Source organism: Carcharodon carcharias, chromosome 9 (assembly GCF_017639515.1).
Source record: "Carcharodon carcharias isolate sCarCar2 chromosome 9, sCarCar2.pri, whole genome shotgun sequence".
In the NCBI taxonomy this organism is placed as follows: Eukaryota; Metazoa; Chordata; class Chondrichthyes; order Lamniformes; family Lamnidae; genus Carcharodon; species Carcharodon carcharias.
Window position 1 is genome coordinate 47,611,066 of NC_054475.1, and position 22,142 is coordinate 47,633,207.

At 51.3% G+C, this 22,142-nt stretch overlaps 1 protein-coding gene across 3 annotated transcripts in view; it reads right to left on the reverse strand.

Annotated features, from left to right (window-relative positions):
• Positions 1-22,142, reverse strand: part of LOC121281889 (probable tubulin polyglutamylase TTLL1) — a 104,269-nt gene that overhangs the window by 67,496 nt on the left and 14,631 nt on the right. For all 3 annotated transcript variants that reach the window (XM_041195018.1, XM_041195017.1, XM_041195019.1), the window contains one exon: positions 21,763-21,943. In XM_041195018.1, the coding sequence (XP_041050952.1) occupies positions 21,763-21,943 (181 nt within the window). The remainder of the gene's footprint in view (positions 1-21,762; positions 21,944-22,142) is intronic.

Sequence of the window (22,142 nt, forward strand, 5' to 3'; positions counted from 1 at the left end):
AGCCTCTCTCTCTCTCTCATACGCGCTCAGCCTCTCTCTCTCTCTCATACGCGCTCAGCCTCTCTCTCTCTCTCATACGCGCTCAGCCTCTCTCTCTCTCTCATACGCGCTCAGCCTCTCTCTCTCTCTCATACGCGCTCAGCCTCTCTCTCTCTCTCATACGCGCTCAGCCTCTCTCTCTCTCTCATACGCGCTCAGCCTCTCTCTCTCTCTCATACGCGCTCAGCCTCTCTCTCTCTCTCATACGCGCTCAGCCTCTCTCTCTCTCTCATACGCGCTCAGCCTCTCTCTCTCTCTCATACGCGCTCAGCCTCTCTCTCTCTCTCATACGCGCTCAGCCTCTCCTCTCTCATACGCGCTCAGCCTCTCTCTCTCTCTCATACGCGCTCAGCCTCTCTCTCTCTCTCATACGCGCTCAGCCTCTCTCTCTCTCATACGCGCTCAGCCTCTCTCTCTCTCTCATACGCGCTCAGCCTCTCTCTCTCTCTCATACGCGCTCAGCCTCTCTCTCTCTCTCATACGCGCTCAGCCTCTCTCTCTCTCTCATACGCGCTCAGCCTCTCTCTCTCTCATACTGCGGCTCAGCCTCTCTCTCTCTCTCATACGCGCTCAGCCTCTCTCTCTCTCTCATACGCGCTCAGCCTCTCTCTCTCTCTCATACGCGCTTCACCTCTCTCTCTCTCTCTCATACGCGCTCAGCCCTCTCTCTCTCTCATACGCGCTCAGCCTCTCTCTCTCTCTCATACGCGCTCAGCCTCTCTCTCTCTCATACGCGCTCAGCCTCTCTCTCTCTCATACGCGCTCAGCCTCTCTCTCTCTCATACGCGCTCAGCCTCTCTCTCTCTCTCATACGCGCTCAGCCTCTCTCTCTCTCACACGCTCAGCCTCTCTCTCTCTCACACGCTCAGCCTCTCTCTCTCTCACACGCTCAGCCTCTCTCTCTCTCACACGCTCAGCCTCTCTCTCTCTCTCACACGCTCAGCCTCTCTCTCTCTCTCACACGCTCAGCCTCTCTCTCTCTCACACGCTCAGCCTCTCTCTCTCTCACACGCTCAGCCTCTCTCTCTCTCACACGCTCAGCCTCTCTCTCTCTCACACGCTCAGCCTCTCTCTCTCTCACACGCTCAGCCTCTCTCTCTCTCACACGCTCAGCCTCTCTCTCTCTCACACGCTCAGCCTCTCTCTCTCTCACACGCTCAGCCTCTCTCTCTCTCACACGCTCAGCCTCTCTCTCTCTCACACGCTCAGCCTCTCTCTCTCTCACACGCTCAGCCTCTCTCTCTCTCACACGCTCAGCCTCTCTCTCTCTCACACGCTCAGCCTCTCTCTCTCTCACACGCTCAGCCTCTCTCTCTCTCACACGCTCAGCCTCTCTCTCTCTCACACGCTCAGCCTCTCTCTCTCTCACACGCTCAGCCTCTCTCTCTCTCACACGCTCAGCCTCTCTCTCTCTCATACACGCTCACCCTCTCTCTCTCTCATACACGCTCACCCTCTCTCTCTCTCATACACGCTCACCCTCTCTCTCTCTCATACACGCTCACCCTCTCTCTCTCTCATACACGCTCACCCTCTCTCTCTCTCATACACGCTCACCCTCTCTCTCTCTCATACACGCTCACCCTCTCTCTCTCTCATACACGCTCACCCTCTCTCTCTCTCATACACGCTCACCCTCTCTCTCTCTCAAACACGCTCACCCTCTCTCTCTCTCATACACGCTCACCCTCTCTCTCTCTCATACACGCTCACCCTCTCTCTCTCTCATACACGCTCACCCTCTCTCTCTCTCATACACGCTCACCCTCTCTCTCATACACGCTCACCCTCTCTCTCATACGCGCTCACCCACTCTCTCTCTCATACGCGCTCAGCCTCTCTCTCTCTCATACGCGCTCAGCCTCTCTCTCTCATACGCGCTCAGCCTCTCTCTCTCTCATACGCGCTCAGCCTCTCTCTCTCTCATACGCGCTCAGCCTCTCTCTCTCTCATACGCGCTCAGCCTCTCTCTCTCTCATACGCGCTCAGCCTCTCTCTCTCTCATACGCGCTCAGCCTCTCTCTCTCATACACGCTCACCCTCTCTCTCTCTCTCATACACGCTCACCCTCTCTCTCTCTCTCATACACGCTCACCCTCTCTCTCTCTCTTTCTCTCATACACGCTCACCCTCTCTCTCTCTCTCTCTCATACACGCTCACCCTCTCTCTCTCATACGCGTTCACCCTCTCTCTCTCATACGCGTTCACCCTCTCTCTCATACGCGCTCACCCTCTCTCTCTCATACGCGCTCACCCTCTCTCTCTCATACGCGCTCACCCCTCTCTCTCTCATACGCGCTCACCCTCTCTCTCTAATACGCGCTCACCCTCTCTCTCTCATACGCGCTCACCCTCTCTCTCTCATACGCGCATCACCCTCTCTCTCATCGCGCTCACCCTCTCTCTCATACGCGCTCACCCTCTCTCTCATCGCGCTCACCCTCTCTCTCTAACGCGCTCACCCTCTCTCTCTCATACGCGCTCACCCTCTCTCTCTCATACGCGCTCACCCTCTCTCTCTCATACGCGCTCACCCTCTCTCTCTCATACGCGCTCACCCTCTCTCTCTCATACGCGCTCACCCTCTCTCTCTCATACGCGCTCACCCTCTCTCTCTCATACGCGCTCACCCTCTCTCTCTCATACGCGCTCACCCTCTCTCTCTCATACGCGCTCACCCTCTCTCTCTCATACGCGCTCACCCTCTCTCTCTCATACGCGCTCACCCTCTCTCTCTCATACGCGCTCACCCTCTCTCTCTCATACACGCTCACCCTCTCTCTCTCATACACGCTCACCCTCTCTCTCTCATACGCGCTCAGCCTCTCTCTCTCATACGCGCTCACCCTCTCTCTCTCATACGCGCTCACCCTCTCTCTCTCATAAACGCGCTCAGCCTCTCTCTCTCATACCGCTCAGCCTCTCTCTCTCTCTCATACGCGCTCAGCCTCTCTCTCTCTCATACGCGCTCAGCCCTCTCTCTCTCATACGCGCTCAGCCTCTCTCTCTCTCTCATACCGCTCACCCTCTCTCTCTCTCTCACACACGCTCACCTCTCTCTCTCACACTCATACGCGCTCAGCCTCTCTCTCTCTCTCATACGCGCTCACCTCTCTCTCTCTCTCATACACGCTCAGCCTCTCTCTCTCTCTCATACGCGCTCACCTCTCTCTCTCTCTCATACACGCTCAGCCTCTCTCTCTCTCTCATACACGCTCACCCTCTCTCTCTCTCTTCATACACGCTCACCCTCTCTCTCTCTCATACACGCTCACCCTCTCTCTCTCTCTCTCATCATACGCGCTCAGCCTCTCTCTCTCTCTCTCATACACGCTCAGCCTCTCTCTCTCTCTCATACACGCTCAGCCTCTCTCTCTCTCTCATACGCGCTCACCCTCTCTCTCTCTCATACGCTCGCTCTCCTCTCTCTCACGCGCTCAGCCTCTCTCTCTCTCTCTCTACACGCTCAGCCTCTCTCTCTCATACGCGCTCATCCTCTCTCTCTCTCTCATACCGCTCACCTCTCTCTCTCTCTCTCACACTCTCTCTCTCTCTCATACACGCTCACTCTCTCTCTCTCATACACGCTCAGCCTCTCTCTCTCTCTCATACACGCTCACCCTCTCTCTCTCTCCAACACGCTCACCTCTCTCTCTCTCTCACACACGCTCACCTCTCTCTCTCTCTCATACACGCTCACCCTCTCTCTCTCTCATACGCGCTCAGCCTCTCTCTCTCTCATACGCGCTCAGCCTCTCTCTCTCTCTCATACGCGCTCAGCCCTCTCTCTCTCTCATACGCGCTCAGCCTCTCTCTCTCTCTCATACGCGCTCAGCCTCTCTCTCTCTCATACGCGTCAGCCTCTCTCTCTCTCTCATACGCGCTCAGCCTCTCCTCTCTCTCTCATACGCGCTCAGCCCCTCTCTCTCTCATACGCGATCAGCCCTCCTCTCTCTCATACGCGCTCAGCCCTCTCTCTCTCTCATACGCGCTCAGCCCTCTCTCTCTCTCATACGCGTCAGCCCTCTCTCTCTCTCATACCGCTCAGCCTCTCTCTCTCTCATACGCGCTCAGCCTCTCTCTCTCTCTCATACACGCTCACCCTCTCTCTCTCTATACACGCTCACCCTCTCTCTCTCTCATACACGCTCACCCTCTCTCTCTCATACACGCTCAGCCCTCTCTCTCTCTCACACGCTCACCCTCTCTCTCTCTCAACACAGCTCAGCCCTCTTCTCTCATCACACGCTCAGCCCTCTCTCTCTCTCACAGCGCTCCACCCACTTCTCTCTCACAGCGCTCAGCCCTCTCTCTCTCTCATACGCGCTCAGCCTCTCTCTCTCTCATCACGCGCTCAGCGTACTCTCTCTCTCATACGCGCTCAGCCTCTCTCTCTCTCATACGCGCTCAGCCCCTCTCTCTCTCATACGCGCTCAGCCCCTCTCTCTCTCTCATCCGCGCTCAGCCTCTCTCTCTCTCATACGCGCTCAGCCTCTCGCTCTCTCTACGCGCTCAGCCCTCTCTCTCTCTCTCATACACGCTCAGCCCTCTCTCTCACTCTCATACACGCTCACAGGCTCTCTCTCTCTCCAACACGCTCACAGCTCTCTCTCTCTCTCTCAACCACGCTCACCCTCCTCTCTCTCTCTCTCTCACTACACGACTCACCTCTCGCTCTCCCTCTCTGCTCTCTCTCTCTCCACGCTCAGCCCTCTCTCTCTCTCTCTCATACACGCTCACCCTCTCTCTCTCTCTCTCATACACGCTCACCCTCTCTCTCTCTCTCTCTCATACACGCTCACCCTCTCTCTCTCTCTCATACACGCTCACCCTCTCTCTCTCTCATACACGCTCACCCTCTCTCTCTCTCTCTCATACACGCTCACCCTCTCTCTCTCTCTCTCTCATACACGCTCACCCTCTCTCTCTCTCTCTCATACACGCTCACCCCTCTCTCTCTCTCATACACGCTCACCCTCTCTCTCTCTCATACACGCTCACCCTCTCTCTCTCTCTTATACACGCTCACCCTCTCTCTTTCTCTTATACACGCTCACCCTCTCTCTCTCTCTCTCTCATACACGCTCACCCACTCTCTCTCTCATACACGCTCACCCTCTCTCTCTCTTACACGCTCACCCTCTCTCTCTCTCTCATACACGCTCACCCTCTCTCTCTCTCTCATACACGCTCACCCTCTCTCATACACGCTCACCCTCTCTCATACACGCTCACCCTCTCTCTCTCATACACGCTCACCCTCTCTCTCTCTCTCATACACGCTCACCCTCTCTCTCTCTCTCATACACGCTCACCCTCTCTCTCTCTCTCATACACGCTCACCCTCTCTCTCTCATACACGCTCACCCTCTCTCTCTCATACACGCTCACCCTCTCTCTCTCATACACGCTCACCCTCTCTCTCTCATACACGCTCACCCTCTCTCTCTCATACACGCTCACCCTCTCTCTCTCATACACTCTCTCCCTCTCTCTCTCATACACGCTCACCCTCTCTCTCTCATACACGCTCACCCTCTCTCTCTCTCTCATACACGCTCACCCTCTCTCTCTCTCTCATACACGCTCACCCTCTCTCTCTCTCTCTCATACACGCTCACCCTCTCTCTCTCTCTCTCATACACGCTCACCCTCTCTCTCTCTCTCATACACGCTCACCCTCTCTCTCTCTCAATACACGCTCACCCTCTCTCTCTCTCTCATACACGCTCCCCCTCTCTCTCTCTCTCATACTACGCTCACCCCTCTCTCTCTCTCATACACGCTCACCCTCTCTCTCTCTCTCATACACGCTCACCCTCTCTCTCTCTCTCATACCCGCTCACCCTCTCTCTCTCTCTCATACACGCTCACACTCTCTCTCTCTCATACACGCTCACCCTCTCTCTCTCTCAATACAGCTCCACCCTCTCTCTCTCTCTATACACGCTCACCCTCTCCTCCTCTCTATACACGCTCACCCTCTCTCTCATCATACACGCTCACCCTCTCTCTCTCATACACGCTCAACCCTCTCTCTCTCATACACGCTCACCCTCTCTCTCTCATACACGCTCACCCTCTCTCTCTCATACACGCTCACCCTCTCTCTCTCATACACGCTCACCCTCTCTCTCTCATACACGCTCACCCTCTCTCTCTCTCTCATACACGCTCACTCCTCTCTCTCTCATACACGCTCACCCTCTCTCTCTCATACACGCTCACCCTCTCTCTCTCATACACGCTCACCCTCTCTCTCTCATACACGCTCACCCTCTCTCTCTCTCTCAATACACGCTCACCCTCTCTCTCTCTCTCTCATACAACGCTCACCCTCTCTCTCTCTCTCTACACGCTCACCCTCTCTCTCTCTCTCATACACGCTCACTGCCTCTCTCTCTCTCATACACGCTCACCCTCTCTCTCTCTCTCATACACGCTCACCCTCTCTCTCTCTCTCATACACGCTCACCCTCTCTCTCTCCTCTCATACACGCTCACCCTCTCTCTCTCATACACGTTCACCCTCTCTCTCTCATACACGCTCACCCTCTCTCTCTCATACACGCTCACCCTCTCTCTCTCATACACGCTCACCTCTCTCTCTCTCATACACGCTCACCCTCTCTCTCTCATACACGCTCACCCTCTCTCTCTCATACACGCTCACCCTCTCTCTCTCATACACGCTCACCCTCTCTCTCTCATACACGCTCACCCTCTCTCTCTCATACACGCTCACCCTCTCTCTCTCATACACGCTCACCCTCTCTCTCTCTCATACACGCTCACCCTCTCTCTCTCATACACGCTCACCCTCTCTCTCTCATACACGCTCACCCTCTCTCTCTCATACACGCTCACCTCTCTCTCTCTCATACACGCTCACCCTCTCTCTCTCATACACGCTCACCCTCTCTCTCTCATACACGCTCACCCTCTCTCTCATACACGCTCACCTCTCTCTCTCATACACGCTCACCCTCTCTCTCTCATACACGCTCACCTCTCTCTCTCTCATACACGCTCACCTCTCTCTCTCATACACGCTCACCCTCTCTCTCTCATACACGCTCACCCTCTCTCTCTCATACACGCTCACCCTCTCTCTCTCATACACGCTCACCCTCTCTCTCTCATACACGCTCACCCTCTCTCTCTCATACACGCTCACCCTCTCTCTCTCATACACGCTCACCCTCTCTCTCTCATACACGCTCACCCTCTCTCTCTCTCATACACGCTCACCCTCTCTCTCTCATACACGCTCACCCTCTCTCTCTCATACCACGCTCACCCTCTCTCTCTCATACACGCTCCACCCTCTCTCTCTCATACACGCTCACCCTCTCTCTCTCATAACGCTCACCCTCTCTCTCTATACACGCTCACCCTCTCTCTCTCATACACGCTCACCCTCTCTCTCTCTCATACACGCTCACCTCTCCTCTCTCTCATACACGCTCACCCTCTCTCTCTCTCATACACGCTCACCCTCTCTCTCTCATACACCGCCTCTCCCTCTCTCTCAACACGCTCACCTCTCCTCTCATACACGCTCACCCTCTCTCTCTCTCATACACGCTCACCCTCTCTCTCTCTCTCTCATACACACCTCTCACCTCTCTCTCATACACGCTCACTCTCTCTCTCATACACTCTCACTCTCTCTCTCACTCTCATACACGCTCACCCTCTCTCTCTCTCTCTCATACACGCTCACCCTCTCTCTCTCTCCTCATACACGCTCACCCTCTCTCTCTCTCTCTATACACGCTCAGCCTCTCTCTCTCACAGTCTCCACTCTCTCTCTCTCAACACCTGCTCACAGCCTCTCTCTCTCTACACGCTCCACGCCTCTCTTCTCTACTCGCTCAGCCTCTCTCTCTCATACACGCTCACCCTCTCTCTCTCTCATACACGCTCACCCTCTCTCTCTCTCATACACGCTCACCCTCTCTCTCTCTCATACACGCTCACCCTCTCTCTCTCTCATACACGCTCAACCCTCTCTCTCTCATACACGCTCACCCTCTCTCTCTCTCTACACGCTCACCCTCTCTCTCTCTCATACACGCTCACCCTCTCTCTCTCTCAACACGCTCACCTCTCTCTCTCCTACACGCTCACCTCTCTCTCTCTCAACACGCTCAGCCCTCTCTCTCTCTCATACACGCTCACCCTCTCTCTCTCTCATACACGCTCACCCTCTCTCTCTCATACACGCTCACCCTCTCTCTCTCTCATACACGCTCACCCTCTCTCTCTCTCTACACGCTCAGCCTCTCTCTCTCTCATACACGCTCAGCCTCTCTCTCTCTCATACACGCTCAGCCTCTCTCTCTCTCATACACGCTCACCCTCTCTCTCTCTCATACACGCTCACCCTCTCTCTCTCTCATACACGCTCACCCTCTCTCTCTCTCATACACGCTCACCCTCTCTCTCTCTCATACACGCTCACCCTCTCTCTCTCTCATACACGCTCACCCTCTCTCTCTCTCATACACGCTCACCCTCTCTCTCTCTCATACACGCTCACCCTCTCTCTCTCATACACGCTCACCCTCTCTCTCTCTCATACACGCTCACCCTCTCTCTCTCTCATACACGCTCACCCTCTCTCTCTCTCATACACGCTCACCCTCTCTCTCTCTCATACACGCTCACCCTCTCTCTCTCTCATTACACGCTCACCCTCTCTCTCTCTCATACACGCTCACCCTCTCTCTCTCATACACGCTCACCCTCTCTCTCTCATACGCGCTCACCCTCTCTCTCTCTCATACGCGCTCAGCCCCTCTCTCTCTCATACGCGCTCAGCCCCTCTCTCTCTCATACGCGCTCAGCCCCTCTCTCTCTCATACGCGCTCAGCCTCTCTCTCTCTCATACGCGCTCAGCCTCTCTCTCTCTCATACGCGCTCAGCCTCTCTCTCTCTCATACGCGCTCAGCCTCTCTCTCTCTCATACGCGCTCAGCCTCTCTCTCTCTCATACGCGCTCAGCCTCTCTCTCTCTCATACGCGCTCAGCCTCTCTCTCTCATACACGCTCACCCTCTCTCTCTCATACACGCTCACCCTCTCTCTCTCTCTCATACACGCTCACCCTCTCTCTCTCTCTTTCTCTCATACACGCTCACCCTCTCTCTCTCTCTCTCATACACGCTCACCCTCTCTCTCTCTCTCTCATACACGCTCACCCTCTCTCTCTCATACGCGCTCACCCTCTCTCTCTCATACGCGCTCACCCTCTCTCTCTCATACGCGCTCACCCTCTCTCTCTCATACGCGCTCACCCTCTCTCTCTCATACGCGCTCACCCTCTCTCTCTCATACGCGCTCACCCTCTCTCTCTCATACGCGCTCACCCTCTCTCTCATACGCGCTCACCCTCTCTCTCATACGCGCTCAGCCTCTCTCTCTCATACGCGCTCAGCCTCTCTCTCTCATACGCGCTCAGCCTCTCTCTCTCATACGCGCTCAGCCTCTCTCTCTCATACGCGCTCAGCCTCTCTCTCTCATACGCGCTCAGCCTCTCTCTCTCATACGCGCTCAGCCTCTCTCTCTCATACGCGCTCAGCCTCTCTCTCTCTCATACGCGCTCAGCCTCTCTCTCTCTCTCATACGCGCTCAGCCTCTCTCTCTCTCTCATACGCGCTCAGCCTCTCTCTCTCTCTCATACGCGCTCAGCCTCTCTCTCTCTCTCATACGCGCTCAGCCTCTCTCTCTCTCTCATACGCGCTCAGCCTCTCTCTCTCTCTCATACGCGCTCAGCCTCTCTCTCTCTCTCATACGCGCTCAGCCTCTCTCTCTCTCTCATACGCGCTCAGCCTCTCTCTCTCTCTCATACGCGCTCAGCCTCTCTCTCTCTCTCATACGCGCTCAGCCTCTCTCTCTCTCTCATACGCGCTCAGCCTCTCTCTCTCTCTCATACGCGCTCAGCCTCTCTCTCTCTCTCATACGCGCTCAGCCTCTCTCTCTCTCTCATACGCGCTCAGCCTCTCTCTCTCTCTCATACGCGCTCAGCCTCTCTCTCTCTCTCATACGCGCTCAGCCTCTCTCTCTCTCTCATACGCGCTCAGCCTCTCTCTCTCTCTCATACGCGCTCAGCCTCTCTCTCTCTCATACGCGCTCAGCCTCTCTCTCTCTCTCATACGCGCTCAGCCTCTCTCTCTCTCTCATACGCGCTCAGCCTCTCTCTCTCTCATACGCGCTCAGCCTCTCTCTCTCTCTCATACGCGCTCAGCCTCTCTCTCTCTCTCATACGCGCTCAGCCTCTCTCTCTCTCTCATACGCGCTCAGCCTCTCTCTCTCTCTCATACGCGCTCAGCCTCTCTCTCTCTCTCATACGCGCTCAGCCTCTCTCTCTCTCATACGCGCTCAGCCTCTCTCTCTCTCTCATACGCGCTCAGCCTCTCTCTCTCTCTCATACGCGCTCAGCCTCTCTCTCTCTCTCATACGCGCTCAGCCTCTCTCTCTCTCTCATACGCGCTCAGCCTCTCTCTCTCTCTCATACGCGCTCAGCCTCTCTCTCTCTCTCATACGCGCTCAGCCTCTCTCTCTCTCTCATACGCGCTCAGCCTCTCTCTCTCTCTCATACGCGCTCAGCCTCTCTCTCTCTCTCATACGCGCTCAGCCTCTCTCTCTCTCTCATACGCGCTCAGCCTCTCTCTCTCTCTCATACGCGCTCAGCCTCTCTCTCTCTCTCATACGCGCTCAGCCTCTCTCTCTCTCTCATACGCGCTCAGCCTCTCTCTCTCTCTCATACGCGCTCAGCCTCTCTCTCTCTCTCATACGCGCTCAGCCTCTCTCTCTCTCTCATACGCGCTCAGCCTCTCTCTCTCTCATACGCGCTCAGCCTCTCTCTCTCTCTCATACGCGCTCAGCCTCTCTCTCTCTCTCATACGCGCTCAGCCTCTCTCTCTCTCTCATACGCGCTCAGCCTCTCTCTCTCTCTCATACGCGCTCAGCCTCTCTCTCTCTCTCATACGCGCTCAGCCTCTCTCTCTCTCTCATACGCGCTCAGCCTCTCTCTCTCTCTCATACGCGCTCAGCCTCTCTCTCTCTCTCATACGCGCTCAGCCTCTCTCTCTCTCATACGCGCTCAGCCTCTCTCTCTCTCTCATACGCGCTCAGCCTCTCTCTCTCTCTCATACGCGCTCAGCCCCTCTCTCTCTCATACGCGCTCAGCCTCTCTCTCTCTCATACGCGCTCAGCCTCTCTCTCTCATACGCGCTCAGCCTCTCTCTCTCTCATACGCGCTCAGCCTCTCTCTCTCATACGCGCTCAGCCTCTCTCTCTCATACGCGCTCAGCCTCTCTCTCTCTCACGCGCTCAGCCTCTCTCTCTCTCTCATACGCGCTCAGCCTCTCTCTCTCTCATACGCGCTCAGCCTCTCTCTCTCTCTCATACGCGCTCAGCCTCTCTCTCTCTCATACGCGCTCAGCCTCTCTCTCTCTCATACGCGCTCAGCCTCTCTCTCTCTCTCATACGCGCTCAGCCTCTCTCTCTCTCATACGCGCTCAGCCTCTCTCTCTCTCATACGCGCTCAGCCCTCTCTCTCTCTCATACGCGCTCAGCCTCTCTCTCTCTCTCATACGCGCTCAGCCTCTCTCTCTCTCACACGCTCAGCCTCTCTCTCTCTCACACGCTCAGCCTCTCTCTCTCTCACAGCGCTCAGCCTCTCTCTCTCTCACACGCTCAGCCTCTCTCTCTCTCACACGCTCAGCCTCTCTCCTCTCTCACACGCTCAGCCTCTCTCTCTCTCACACGCTCAGCCTCTCTCTCTCTCACACGCTCAGCCTCTCTCTCTCTCACACGCTCAGCCTCTCTCTCTCTCACACGCTCAGCCTCTCTCTCTCTCACACGCTCAGCCTCTCTCTCTCTCACACGCTCAGCCTCTCTCTCTCTCACACGCTCAGCCTCTCTCTCTCTCACACGCTCAGCCTCTCTCTCTCTCACACGCTCAGCCTCTCTCTCTCTCACACGCTCAGCCTCTCTCTCTCTCACACGCTCAGCCTCTCTCTCTCTCACACGCTCAGCCTCTCTCTCTCTCACACGCTCAGCCTCTCTCTCTCTCACACGCTCAGCCTCTCTCTCTCTCACACGCTCAGCCTCTCTCTCTCTCACACGCTCAGCCTCTCTCTCTCTCACACGCTCAGCCTCTCTCTCTCTCACACGCTCAGCCTCTCTCTCTCTCACACGCTCAGCCTCTCTCTCTCTCACACGCTCAGCCTCTCTCTCTCTCACACGCTCAGCCTCTCTCTCTCTCACACGCTCAGCCTCTCTCTCTCTCACACGCTCAGCCTCTCTCTCTCTCACACGCTCAGCCTCTCTCTCTCTCACACGCTCAGCCTCTCTCTCTCTCACACGCTCAGCCTCTCTCTCTCTCACACGCTCAGCCTCTCTCTCTCTCACACGCTCAGCCTCTCTCTCTCTCACACGCTCAGCCTCTCTCTCTCTCACACGCTCAGCCTCTCTCTCTCTCACACGCTCAGCCTCTCTCTCTCTCACACGCTCAGCCTCTCTCTCTCTCACACGCTCAGCCTCTCTCTCTCTCACACGCTCAGCCTCTCTCTCTCTCACACGCTCAGCCTCTCTCTCTCTCACACGCTCAGCCTCTCTCTCTCTCACACGCTCAGCCTCTCTCTCTCTCACACGCTCAGCCTCTCTCTCTCTCACACGCTCAGCCTCTCTCTCTCTCACACGCTCAGCCTCTCTCTCTCTCACACGCTCAGCCTCTCTCTCTCTCACACGCTCAGCCTCTCTCTCTCTCACACGCTCAGCCTCTCTCTCTCTCACACGCTCAGCCTCTCTCTCTCTCACACGCTCAGCCTCTCTCTCTCTCACACGCTCAGCCTCTCTCTCTCTCACACGCTCAGCCTCTCTCTCTCTCACACGCTCAGCCTCTCTCTCTCTCACACGCTCAGCCTCTCTCTCTCTCACACGCTCAGCCTCTCTCTCTCTCACACGCTCAGCCTCTCTCTCTCTCACACGCTCAGCCTCTCTCTCTCTCACACGCTCAGCCTCTCTCTCTCTCACACGCTCAGCCTCTCTCTCTCTCACACGCTCAGCCTCTCTCTCTCTCACACGCTCAGCCTCTCTCTCTCTCACACGCTCAGCCTCTCTCTCTCTCACACGCTCAGCCTCTCTCTCTCTCACACGCTCAGCCTCTCTCTCTCTCACACGCTCAGCCTCTCTCTCTCTCACACGCTCAGCCTCTCTCTCAATAACACACACCTACGTCTCTCTTTGGCGCGCATGGACACCCCCTACCCCTCTCTCTCGCGCATGCGCACCCCCTACCCCTCTCCCTCCCGCACACACACTCCCTCTCTCTCTCCCTCCCTCTCTCTCGCACGCATACCCCATCTCTCCCTCTCTCTCGCATGAACATCCCCTCCCACTCTCTCTCCCTCCCTTTCTCACTCGCACGAACACCCCCTCACTCTCTTTCGCACGCACACCCCCTCCCTCTCTCGCGCACGCACACCCCCTCTCGCATACCCCCTTCCTCTCTCCCCTACCCCATCCCTCTCTCACACTCCCCTCCCTCCCTCTCCCTCTCACACGCATGCACACCCTCTACCCTTCTCTTGCACACACGCATACACCCCCTACCCCTCTCTCTCGTGTGCAGGGGCACCTCCTACCCCTCTCTCTCGCACGTGTGCACACACACACTCCCACCCCTCTCTCACACACGCACACACCCCCTAACCCCCTCTCGCGAGCGCACTCCCTCTAGCCCCCCGTCTTGCGAGCGCACTGCCCCTACCCCCCTCTTGCGAGCGCACCCCCCACTCCACTCACCCGCGCACGCCTCCTCTCTCTCTCGCGCACACTCCCCCTCCCTATCTCTCTCGCGCACACAACCCCTCCCTCTCTCTCTCATGTACGCACACCCCCCTCTCGCACCCCCTCCCCCCTCTCCCTCACGTGCACACCCCCTACCCGTCTCTGTGTCTCTCTCCCTCTCACACGCACACCCTCCACTCCTCTCTCTCATGCACAAATGCAAGCACAACCGCTCCCTCTCTCTCGAGCTCTCTCTCGCGCACGCACACCCTCCCTCTCTCGCGTACACCCCCTCCCTCTCTCGCGTGCACACCCCCTCCCACTCCCTCTCTCACACGCACACCCCCTCCCTCTCCCACACCCCACTCTCGCACGCACACCCACTCCCCCTCCCCTCCCTCACATGCACACCCCCTCCCTCTCGCTCGTGCACACCCCCTCCCTCCCTCCCTCCCCCTCCTCTCTCAACTGCACACCCACTCCCCCTCTCTCCCCCTCTCATGTGCACACCCCCTCTCTCTCTCACGTGCACACCCCCTCCCTCTCACAAGTGCACACCCCCTCCCTCTCTCAAGTGCACACCCCCTGCCTCTCTCAAGTGCACACCCCCTGCCTCTCTCAAGTGCACACCCCCTGCCTCTCTCAAGTGCACACCCCCTGCCTCTCTCAAGTGCACACCCCCTGCCTCTCTCAAGTGCACACCCCCTGCCTCTCTCAAGTGCACACCCCCTGCCTCTCTCAAGTGCACACCCCCTGCCTCTCTCAAGTGCACACCCCCTGCCTCTCTCAAGTGCACACCCCCTGCCTCTCTCAAGTGCACACCCCCTGCCTCTCTCAAGTGCACACCCCCTGCCTCTCTCAAGTGCACACCCCCTGCCTCTCTCAAGTGCACACCCCCTGCCTCTCTCAAGTGCACACCCCCTGCCTCTCTCAAGTGCACACCCCCTGCCTCTCTCAAGTGCACACCCCCTGCCTCTCCCTCTCTCTCTCACATGCACACCCTCTCCCTCGTACACAACCCCTCCCTCTCCCGTGTGCACTCCCGCTCCCTCTCCTGCGCACATACCCCCTACCTCACCCGCGTCGCAAACCCCCTCCCCCTCCTTCTCCCACACCCCTTCTTGAACTCCTGCAGTCCCTGTGGTGTAGGTACACCAACAGTGCTGTTAGGGATGGAGTTCCAGGGTTTTGACCCAGCCAACAGTGAAGGAATGGCAATATATTTCCAAGTCAAGATGGTGAGTGGCTTGGAGGGGAACTTCCAGATGCTGGTGTTCCCATGTATCTGCTGCTCTTGGTAAATAGATATGAAGAGATGGAAATTAAGAACCTAGAATGGCAAGAGCAAGTAGAACTTCTCACAAAAAAGCAGAAAGAGTCTCAGAAATAAATGGCAGAAGTGCATTTACAGAATGTGAGCTTGAAGGGTAGCACAGGGGAATTAGGCTCAGCTAAAGAAAAACTTAGCAGTGTTGGGAAACAACTTTCATGCACAAAAGATAAGTTTGTTAAGGAAAAATGAGAACTGATGAGAACACTGGAGTGTCGCTCAAAGGAAGTAGAACACTTGAAAGAGGACTTGAAACACTTAAATGATGAACTTGTACAAACAAAGTCAACAAAGATAGCTCTTCAGTTAAAACTTGATAAATCTCAAGCATCAGATGTCTCTAGTAAACATCATGAAAAATGCTTGGAATAAGAGAGGGAATTGAAGAATCAGAATGGTTGCCTGAAGGCAGGATTTAATTACCAAAACTGATGAAATTATTGAACTTTGATCCAAGCTGAACAAAATGATGGACGAGATGCGTAGTATGGAAGTGCAAATCTGGACTTTGAAAGCAGATAAGAAGAATTCTCAGAATCACACTGAGGATCTAATGAACTAACTGAAAGAGTCTAAACAGCAGTCAGTGACCAGGCCAGAAATATTTTGATCAGAACGTAATGCACAGGCAAAATTGTCAAACTTATATAAGAAATCCACAGATAACTCTGAGACAAAGACAGCCGAGTGGAAAGGCTTGTAAACTCAAAAAAATGTGGAAAATAGGAAATTAATCAAATATTTGGCTTAAAGTGTGAAACAGATGAGAGTGAAGGTTCCATTTTGGAAACGTGAAAGTTCATATTCATCCAGATGTTACACATGGTGAAAAGAGGAAGTGAAAAGAGACGAATATAATATTCATCTACTCCGCAAGAAACGGGTTAGAGTAGCAGTAACCACTGATCAATGCAACAGCTGACCAACCACATGCAATTCAACACGAAGGAATGGAAGAAAAGAATAAAAGCATACCTGGATGCCAGCCCAACCTCCAAGCCAACAGGAAGGACCAGCAACAACAGAACCTACCACTCCTTCGACAGAACTGTCAACAAGATCTGGAAGAGTTACGAGGCTTCCAGACTGCCTGAACCTTTAAATTCAAGGGCTTGAATGGGCTGATGGGACAGTGATAATGTTGTAATAGCAATAATGTAGTAACAACAATGTAAATGTATGAGACTGATAACAATTTGAGACATGAAGCAAACTAGTGTAACTCCATATACATTGGATAAAGACTTGGGGTGAGGTGTAGTATAAGGGTCTGGCACCTACAAGGAAATTGAGTGCAGTACCGCCCACAGTGATGTAAGAAGGCACAAGGCCTGGACCCAGGGGTCAGTGTGATGTTGACCAAAGATGTGTAAAGACCTAAACATGGAGATAGCTCTTAGCCTGTATATGTGTAAATAGTTCTAGTAGTTAATAAAGACTTACAGCTAACCAAGTGAAGACTAGGAATACTTCTTTTCTGACACATCGTTCGGTAATCAATACCCTCCCAACACTTACAAATGTCAGTTCATCCTTTGGCAGTTTATTAAAAGGTACACATACTGAAAGACTGCTGAAAAATGAAAAAGAATATATGTAGCTCTATTTAAGATTATTTGCTAATTCATACATTGCCATACAATAAAAACAGCTCCAAGCTGGGATTAGTTTAGAGACATTTACTTTCATTTAATATTTTTTTAATTTCACAGTTACTTTTCATTTCATGGTCTCAGTCTTGATTGAATGGCTACTCAGAAGTTAATTCCGCTCCTTTTAAATATAAATGTGCCACAGTGCTGCAGAGACCCTGCATCTATTCTCCTCCACATAGAATGTTATCAATCTCACATGCACTGTCTGGCAGGGTGAGGAACTAGTAGGGGTGAAACACTTCTCAACAAGCAGAAAGGTCAACCTAACTACCTCCTGTTCATTGGTTTCATGGAAGGGAGCTAGAAGATGGCCATTCCATTAACCTCTAGGCGAGGGATGAGGTTATGACATAGAGAGATCCTTGGAGAAGAAAGCGAGGGAAATAATGACATTTAAGAAATCACCTCCAGAAAAGAAAAAGTCTTTAGTGTATGTCATTTCCAGTAATGAATGGTGCATTAGGAACAGAAAAATGTAATAAAAATCATTGTAAATACAAAAAAATTTATGAGAACTCATAAGTTCAAATTATATAATTTCATGTACAACTTATTACATTTTAAGTATATGCAGACCCACATTCTTTACTGATTTATTTAAATGAAATTCACTCACTTTTTATTTTAAACTTAGAATGTTCTTGTACGCAATGCAAATTGAAGACAAGTTTGTGACAATGAGAAAAAAATCTGAATCAGGATTTAAAATCTAATTCAAGCAAATGTACATTATACAGAGCAAGTAACTGGCACCTTGAGATTTGTTTCATGCCACAAACTATTCTGGCTTTATACTACTGGTTTAGAATATAGTAAAACGTTTTGTTTTATAGCACTTGTAATTCACTGCAGGTATCTGATCTCTATCCACATTTCAATTTTGTTTCGGACAGATGGGAGGCCAGCAGCAACCAAGTAAATCCTCTGTGCGGCAAGTACTAGTCTGGACAGATAACTTCACTACTGGGAAATTCATCGATCTCCAATTCACCTACTGGTCTGCACACTGAAAAGCTAGAAAAGGCAATAACCTCTTAACAACTGCTATAATAGGCTGGCTGGAGTTGCTTTGAAACAATATTAGAAAGGCGCCCTGGAGAAGGCGGCGAGACCTCAAGAGCTCCAATCTATGGGATGCTTGAAAATTTTCATCAATTCTCTCTCACTTCTGTGTGCATGAGCCCAATAACCTTTAAAAGCCCAATAACATTTAAAATCCCAAAAGGATAGTTTGTTTTAAAGAAACAAAAAGAAATGTAAAAAATGTTGTAGGACATGACTTTTATATCCACAACAACGGATATGGCAAGTTCCAGATGTCAGCAAGGTGGATGCAGAAAGGAACTGGATACCATCACAACAGCTTTCATGCAGAAAGATAAAGAACTACAAAAAACGCAGAGACCAATGCATCCCAAGTCACCTTCGTAGATCTCCTAAGGGCTGGTTACTGGCTGAAACTGACAGGGGCTTGGGAATGGATTGTATGTCCATCTTTCAGGAGGAGTGGCTGACTCAGGAAGTGGCATTCTACTTGTAGGGACTGAAAATAACTCCATGGGGTAATACTAGCTTTGAAATTAATTGAAATATTTTTTGGCTAGGCCATAAGATGTAGTAGCAGAAGTATGCCATTCAGCCCATCAAGTCTGCTCTGCCATTTAATGAGATCATGGCTGATCTGATAATCCTCAATTCCATTTTCCTGCCTTTTTCCCATAACCCTCGATTCCCTTACTGATTAAAAATCCGTCTATCTCAGCTTTGAATATACTTAATGACCCAGCTTCTACAGCCCTCTGTGGTAAAGAGTTCCACAGATTCATTACCCTCAGAGACGAAATTCCTCCTCATCTCTGTCTTAAATGGGTGACCCCTTACCCTGAGATTATGCTCTCTGGTCCTAGACTCTCCCACAAGAGGAAACAACCTCTCAGCATCTATCCTGTCAAGCCCCCTAAGAGTCTTAAATATTTCAATAAGGTCACCTCTCATTCTTCTAAATTCCAATGAGTACAGGCCCAACCTCTCCTCTTAAGAAAATCCCTCCATACCCAGGATCAACTAGTGAACCTTTTCTGGACTGCCTCCAATGCCAGTATATCTTTCCTAGGGTAAGGAGACCAAAATTGTTCACAGTATTCCAGGTGTGGTCTAACTAGTACAAAAACAGAATTACCTGGAAAAACTCAGCAGGTCTGGCAGCATCGGCGGAGAAGAAAAGAGTTGACGTTTCGAGTCCTCATGACCCTTCGACAGAACTTGCGTTCGAGTCCAAGAAAGAGTTGAAATATAAGCTGGTTTAAGGTGTGTGTGTGTGGGGGGCGGAGAGATAGAGAGACAAAGAGGTGGAGGTGGGGGGGGTGTGGTTGTAGGGACAAACAAGCAGTGATAGAAGCAGATCATCAAAAGATGTCAACGGATGTTTTTATCTCTGTGGTCTAACTAGTGCCTTATATAGTTTTAGCAAGACTTCCCTATTTTTATACTCCATTCCCTTTGAAATAAAGGCTGACATTCCATTTGCCTTCCCGATTACCTGCTGAACTTACATGTTAGCTTTTTGGGATTCATGCATGAGGACTCCCAAATCCCTCTGTGCTGCAGCTTCCTGCAGTCTTTCTCCATTTAAATAATATTCAGCTCCTCTATTCTTCCTACTAAAGTGCATAACTTCACATTTTCCCACATTACATTCCATCTGCCAAGTTTTTGCCCACTCACTTAACCTGTCTATGTCTCTCTGTAGAATCCTTGTATCTAGGACTTGAATAGGCCTTCTCACCTATTTTTACATCACCCGCAAACTTGGTGATAATAAATTCACTTCCCTCATCTAAGTTATTAATATATATTGTAAATGATTGTGGCCCCACCACAGATCCCTGTGACACTCCACTAGTTAGAGGTTGCCATCCTGAAAATGTCCCCCTTATCCCAGCTCTGTCTTCTATTAGTTAGCCAATCCTCTATCCATGCTAATAAACTACGCCTCAACCACAGGCTCTTACCTTATTAAGTAGCCTTACATGCGGTACCTTATCAAACGCCTTTTGGAAATCCAAATATATTGCATCTACTGGTTCTCCTTTATCTATCCTGCCTGTTACCTCCTCAAAGAATTCTAATAAATTTGTCAGGATTTCCTCTTCAGGAAGCCATGCTGACTCTGCTTGATTATATTATGCATTTCTAAATTCTCTGCTACTACATCCTTTATAATAGACTCTAACATTTTCCCAATGACGGATGTTAAGATAACTGGCCTATAGTTACCAATTTTTTGTCTCCCTCCCTTTTTGAATAAGGGCATTACATTGGCAGTTTTCCAATCTTCTGGGTTTTTTCCAGAATCTAAGGGATCTTGGAAGATTACTACCAGTGCATCCACTATCTGTCTAGTTACTTCCTTTAATATCCTAGGATGCAACCCATCAGGAACAGGGGATTTATCAGCCTTTAGCTCCATTAATTTCCCTAGTTCTTTTTCTTTAGTGATAGTTATTGTATTTATTTCCTCCCCTCCTTTTGCCCCTTGATTATTTAGTATTTTTGGAATGCTTTTAGTGTCTTCTACCGTGAAGACTGATACAAAGTATTTATTCAACTCCTCTGCCATTTCCTGGTTCCCCATTATTATTTCCCCAGCCTCATTCTCTAAGGGGTCTATGTTCACTTTCGCCTCTCTTCCTTATTATGTATTTAAAGAAGCTCTTACTGTCCATTTTATATTACTTGTTGGTTTACCCTCAAAGTTTATTTTCTCCCTCATTATTTTTTTGGTCATCTTTTGTTGGTTTTTAAAACTTTCCCAGTCCTCTGGCTTACCACTAATCTTTGCCACGTTGTATGATTTTTCTTTCAATTTGATACTATCCTTAACTTCCTTGGTTAACCAAGATTGGTTTATCCCCTTCTTAGAATCCTTTGGCCTCACTGGGATATATCTTTGTTGTGAGTCATGAACTATTTTCTTAAACGTCTTCCGTTGTTCATCAACTGGCTTTTCTGCTAAACTCCTTTCCCAGTCCACTCCAGCCAACACTTCCCTCATTCCTTTGTAACTTATCCTTATTTTAGTTTAGCACAGTTGTTTCCGACCCAAGTTTCTGACTTTCAAACTTAATGCTAAATTGTACCATGTTATGGTCACTGTTTCCTAGGGGATTTTTTACTCCGAGATCATTTATTAAACCTGCCTCATTGCACATTAAGAGATCCAAAATCCCTGATTGGATCCACAACATATTATTCTAGGGAATTGTCCTGAATACACTCTATGATTTCTTGCTCATGGCTACCTCTGCCGATTTGATTTTCCCAAATCTACCTAAAGATTAAAGTCACCCATGATTAATATACTGCCTTTTTTACATGCCCTCATTATCTCCTGATCTATTCACTGTCCTACAGTATAGCTACTGTTAGGGGGCCAATAAACTACTCCCACCAGTGTCTTCTTTCCCTTGTTATTTCTTACCTCCACCCATATGGTTTCTACACCTTCCAATCCAAGATCATTTCTTGCTATTGTACTTATTCCATTTTGTGCTAACAAAGCTACCCCACCAACCTTTCCTTCTTGCTTGTCCTTTCGAAAAGTCACATACCCCTGAATATTTAGTTCCCAGCTTTGATCTCCTTGTAACCATGTCTCCAAAGTGGCTATAAAATCATACCATTAACCTTTATTTGTGCCGTTAAATCATTTATTTTGTTGTGAATATTACATGCATTTAAGTAAAGAGCTGTTAACCACCCCCCCCCCCCCAACAATTTAGCTAAAGCCCTCCCTGCAGCCCTATACCTCTACATTTCTGACTTAGCAATCAAAATCTTTGCGCATTGTCTACTACCTACTCCTTTTTTGGGTGCTGCTCAGTTCCTACTGTTGGCAACAATACCAGCGACAAATCAAAAACAAAGTTATTCTTACGTAGTAGTCCTGCTGTCACGTGACCACTTCTTAATCTGGGAGAGTTTATTGATGAGGAAAATTCCCTTCCCTTGAGCTTTTCCACATGGCTTCATTATCCATGTGCTTGTTGGGTTTTTCCGGAATTCCTCAACAAACAAATTATAATCCCCAGGCAGCATGAATGTAACCGGGATAAAATCTGAAAGAAAATGATATCACATTGTTGATAAGCCTGAGGCTCTGAAATCCTTTGCTTTCCCTTTCCTTCCTTCAAGTCAGTGTGGATCTGGAATACAGGAATTTATACCTCTCTAAAATGACCAAATTGCTTAAAACAAAAGCAATTGAACAATGTATGCTGATTTCTGTTGAGTGAAATTTCCACCCTCTATGTGATA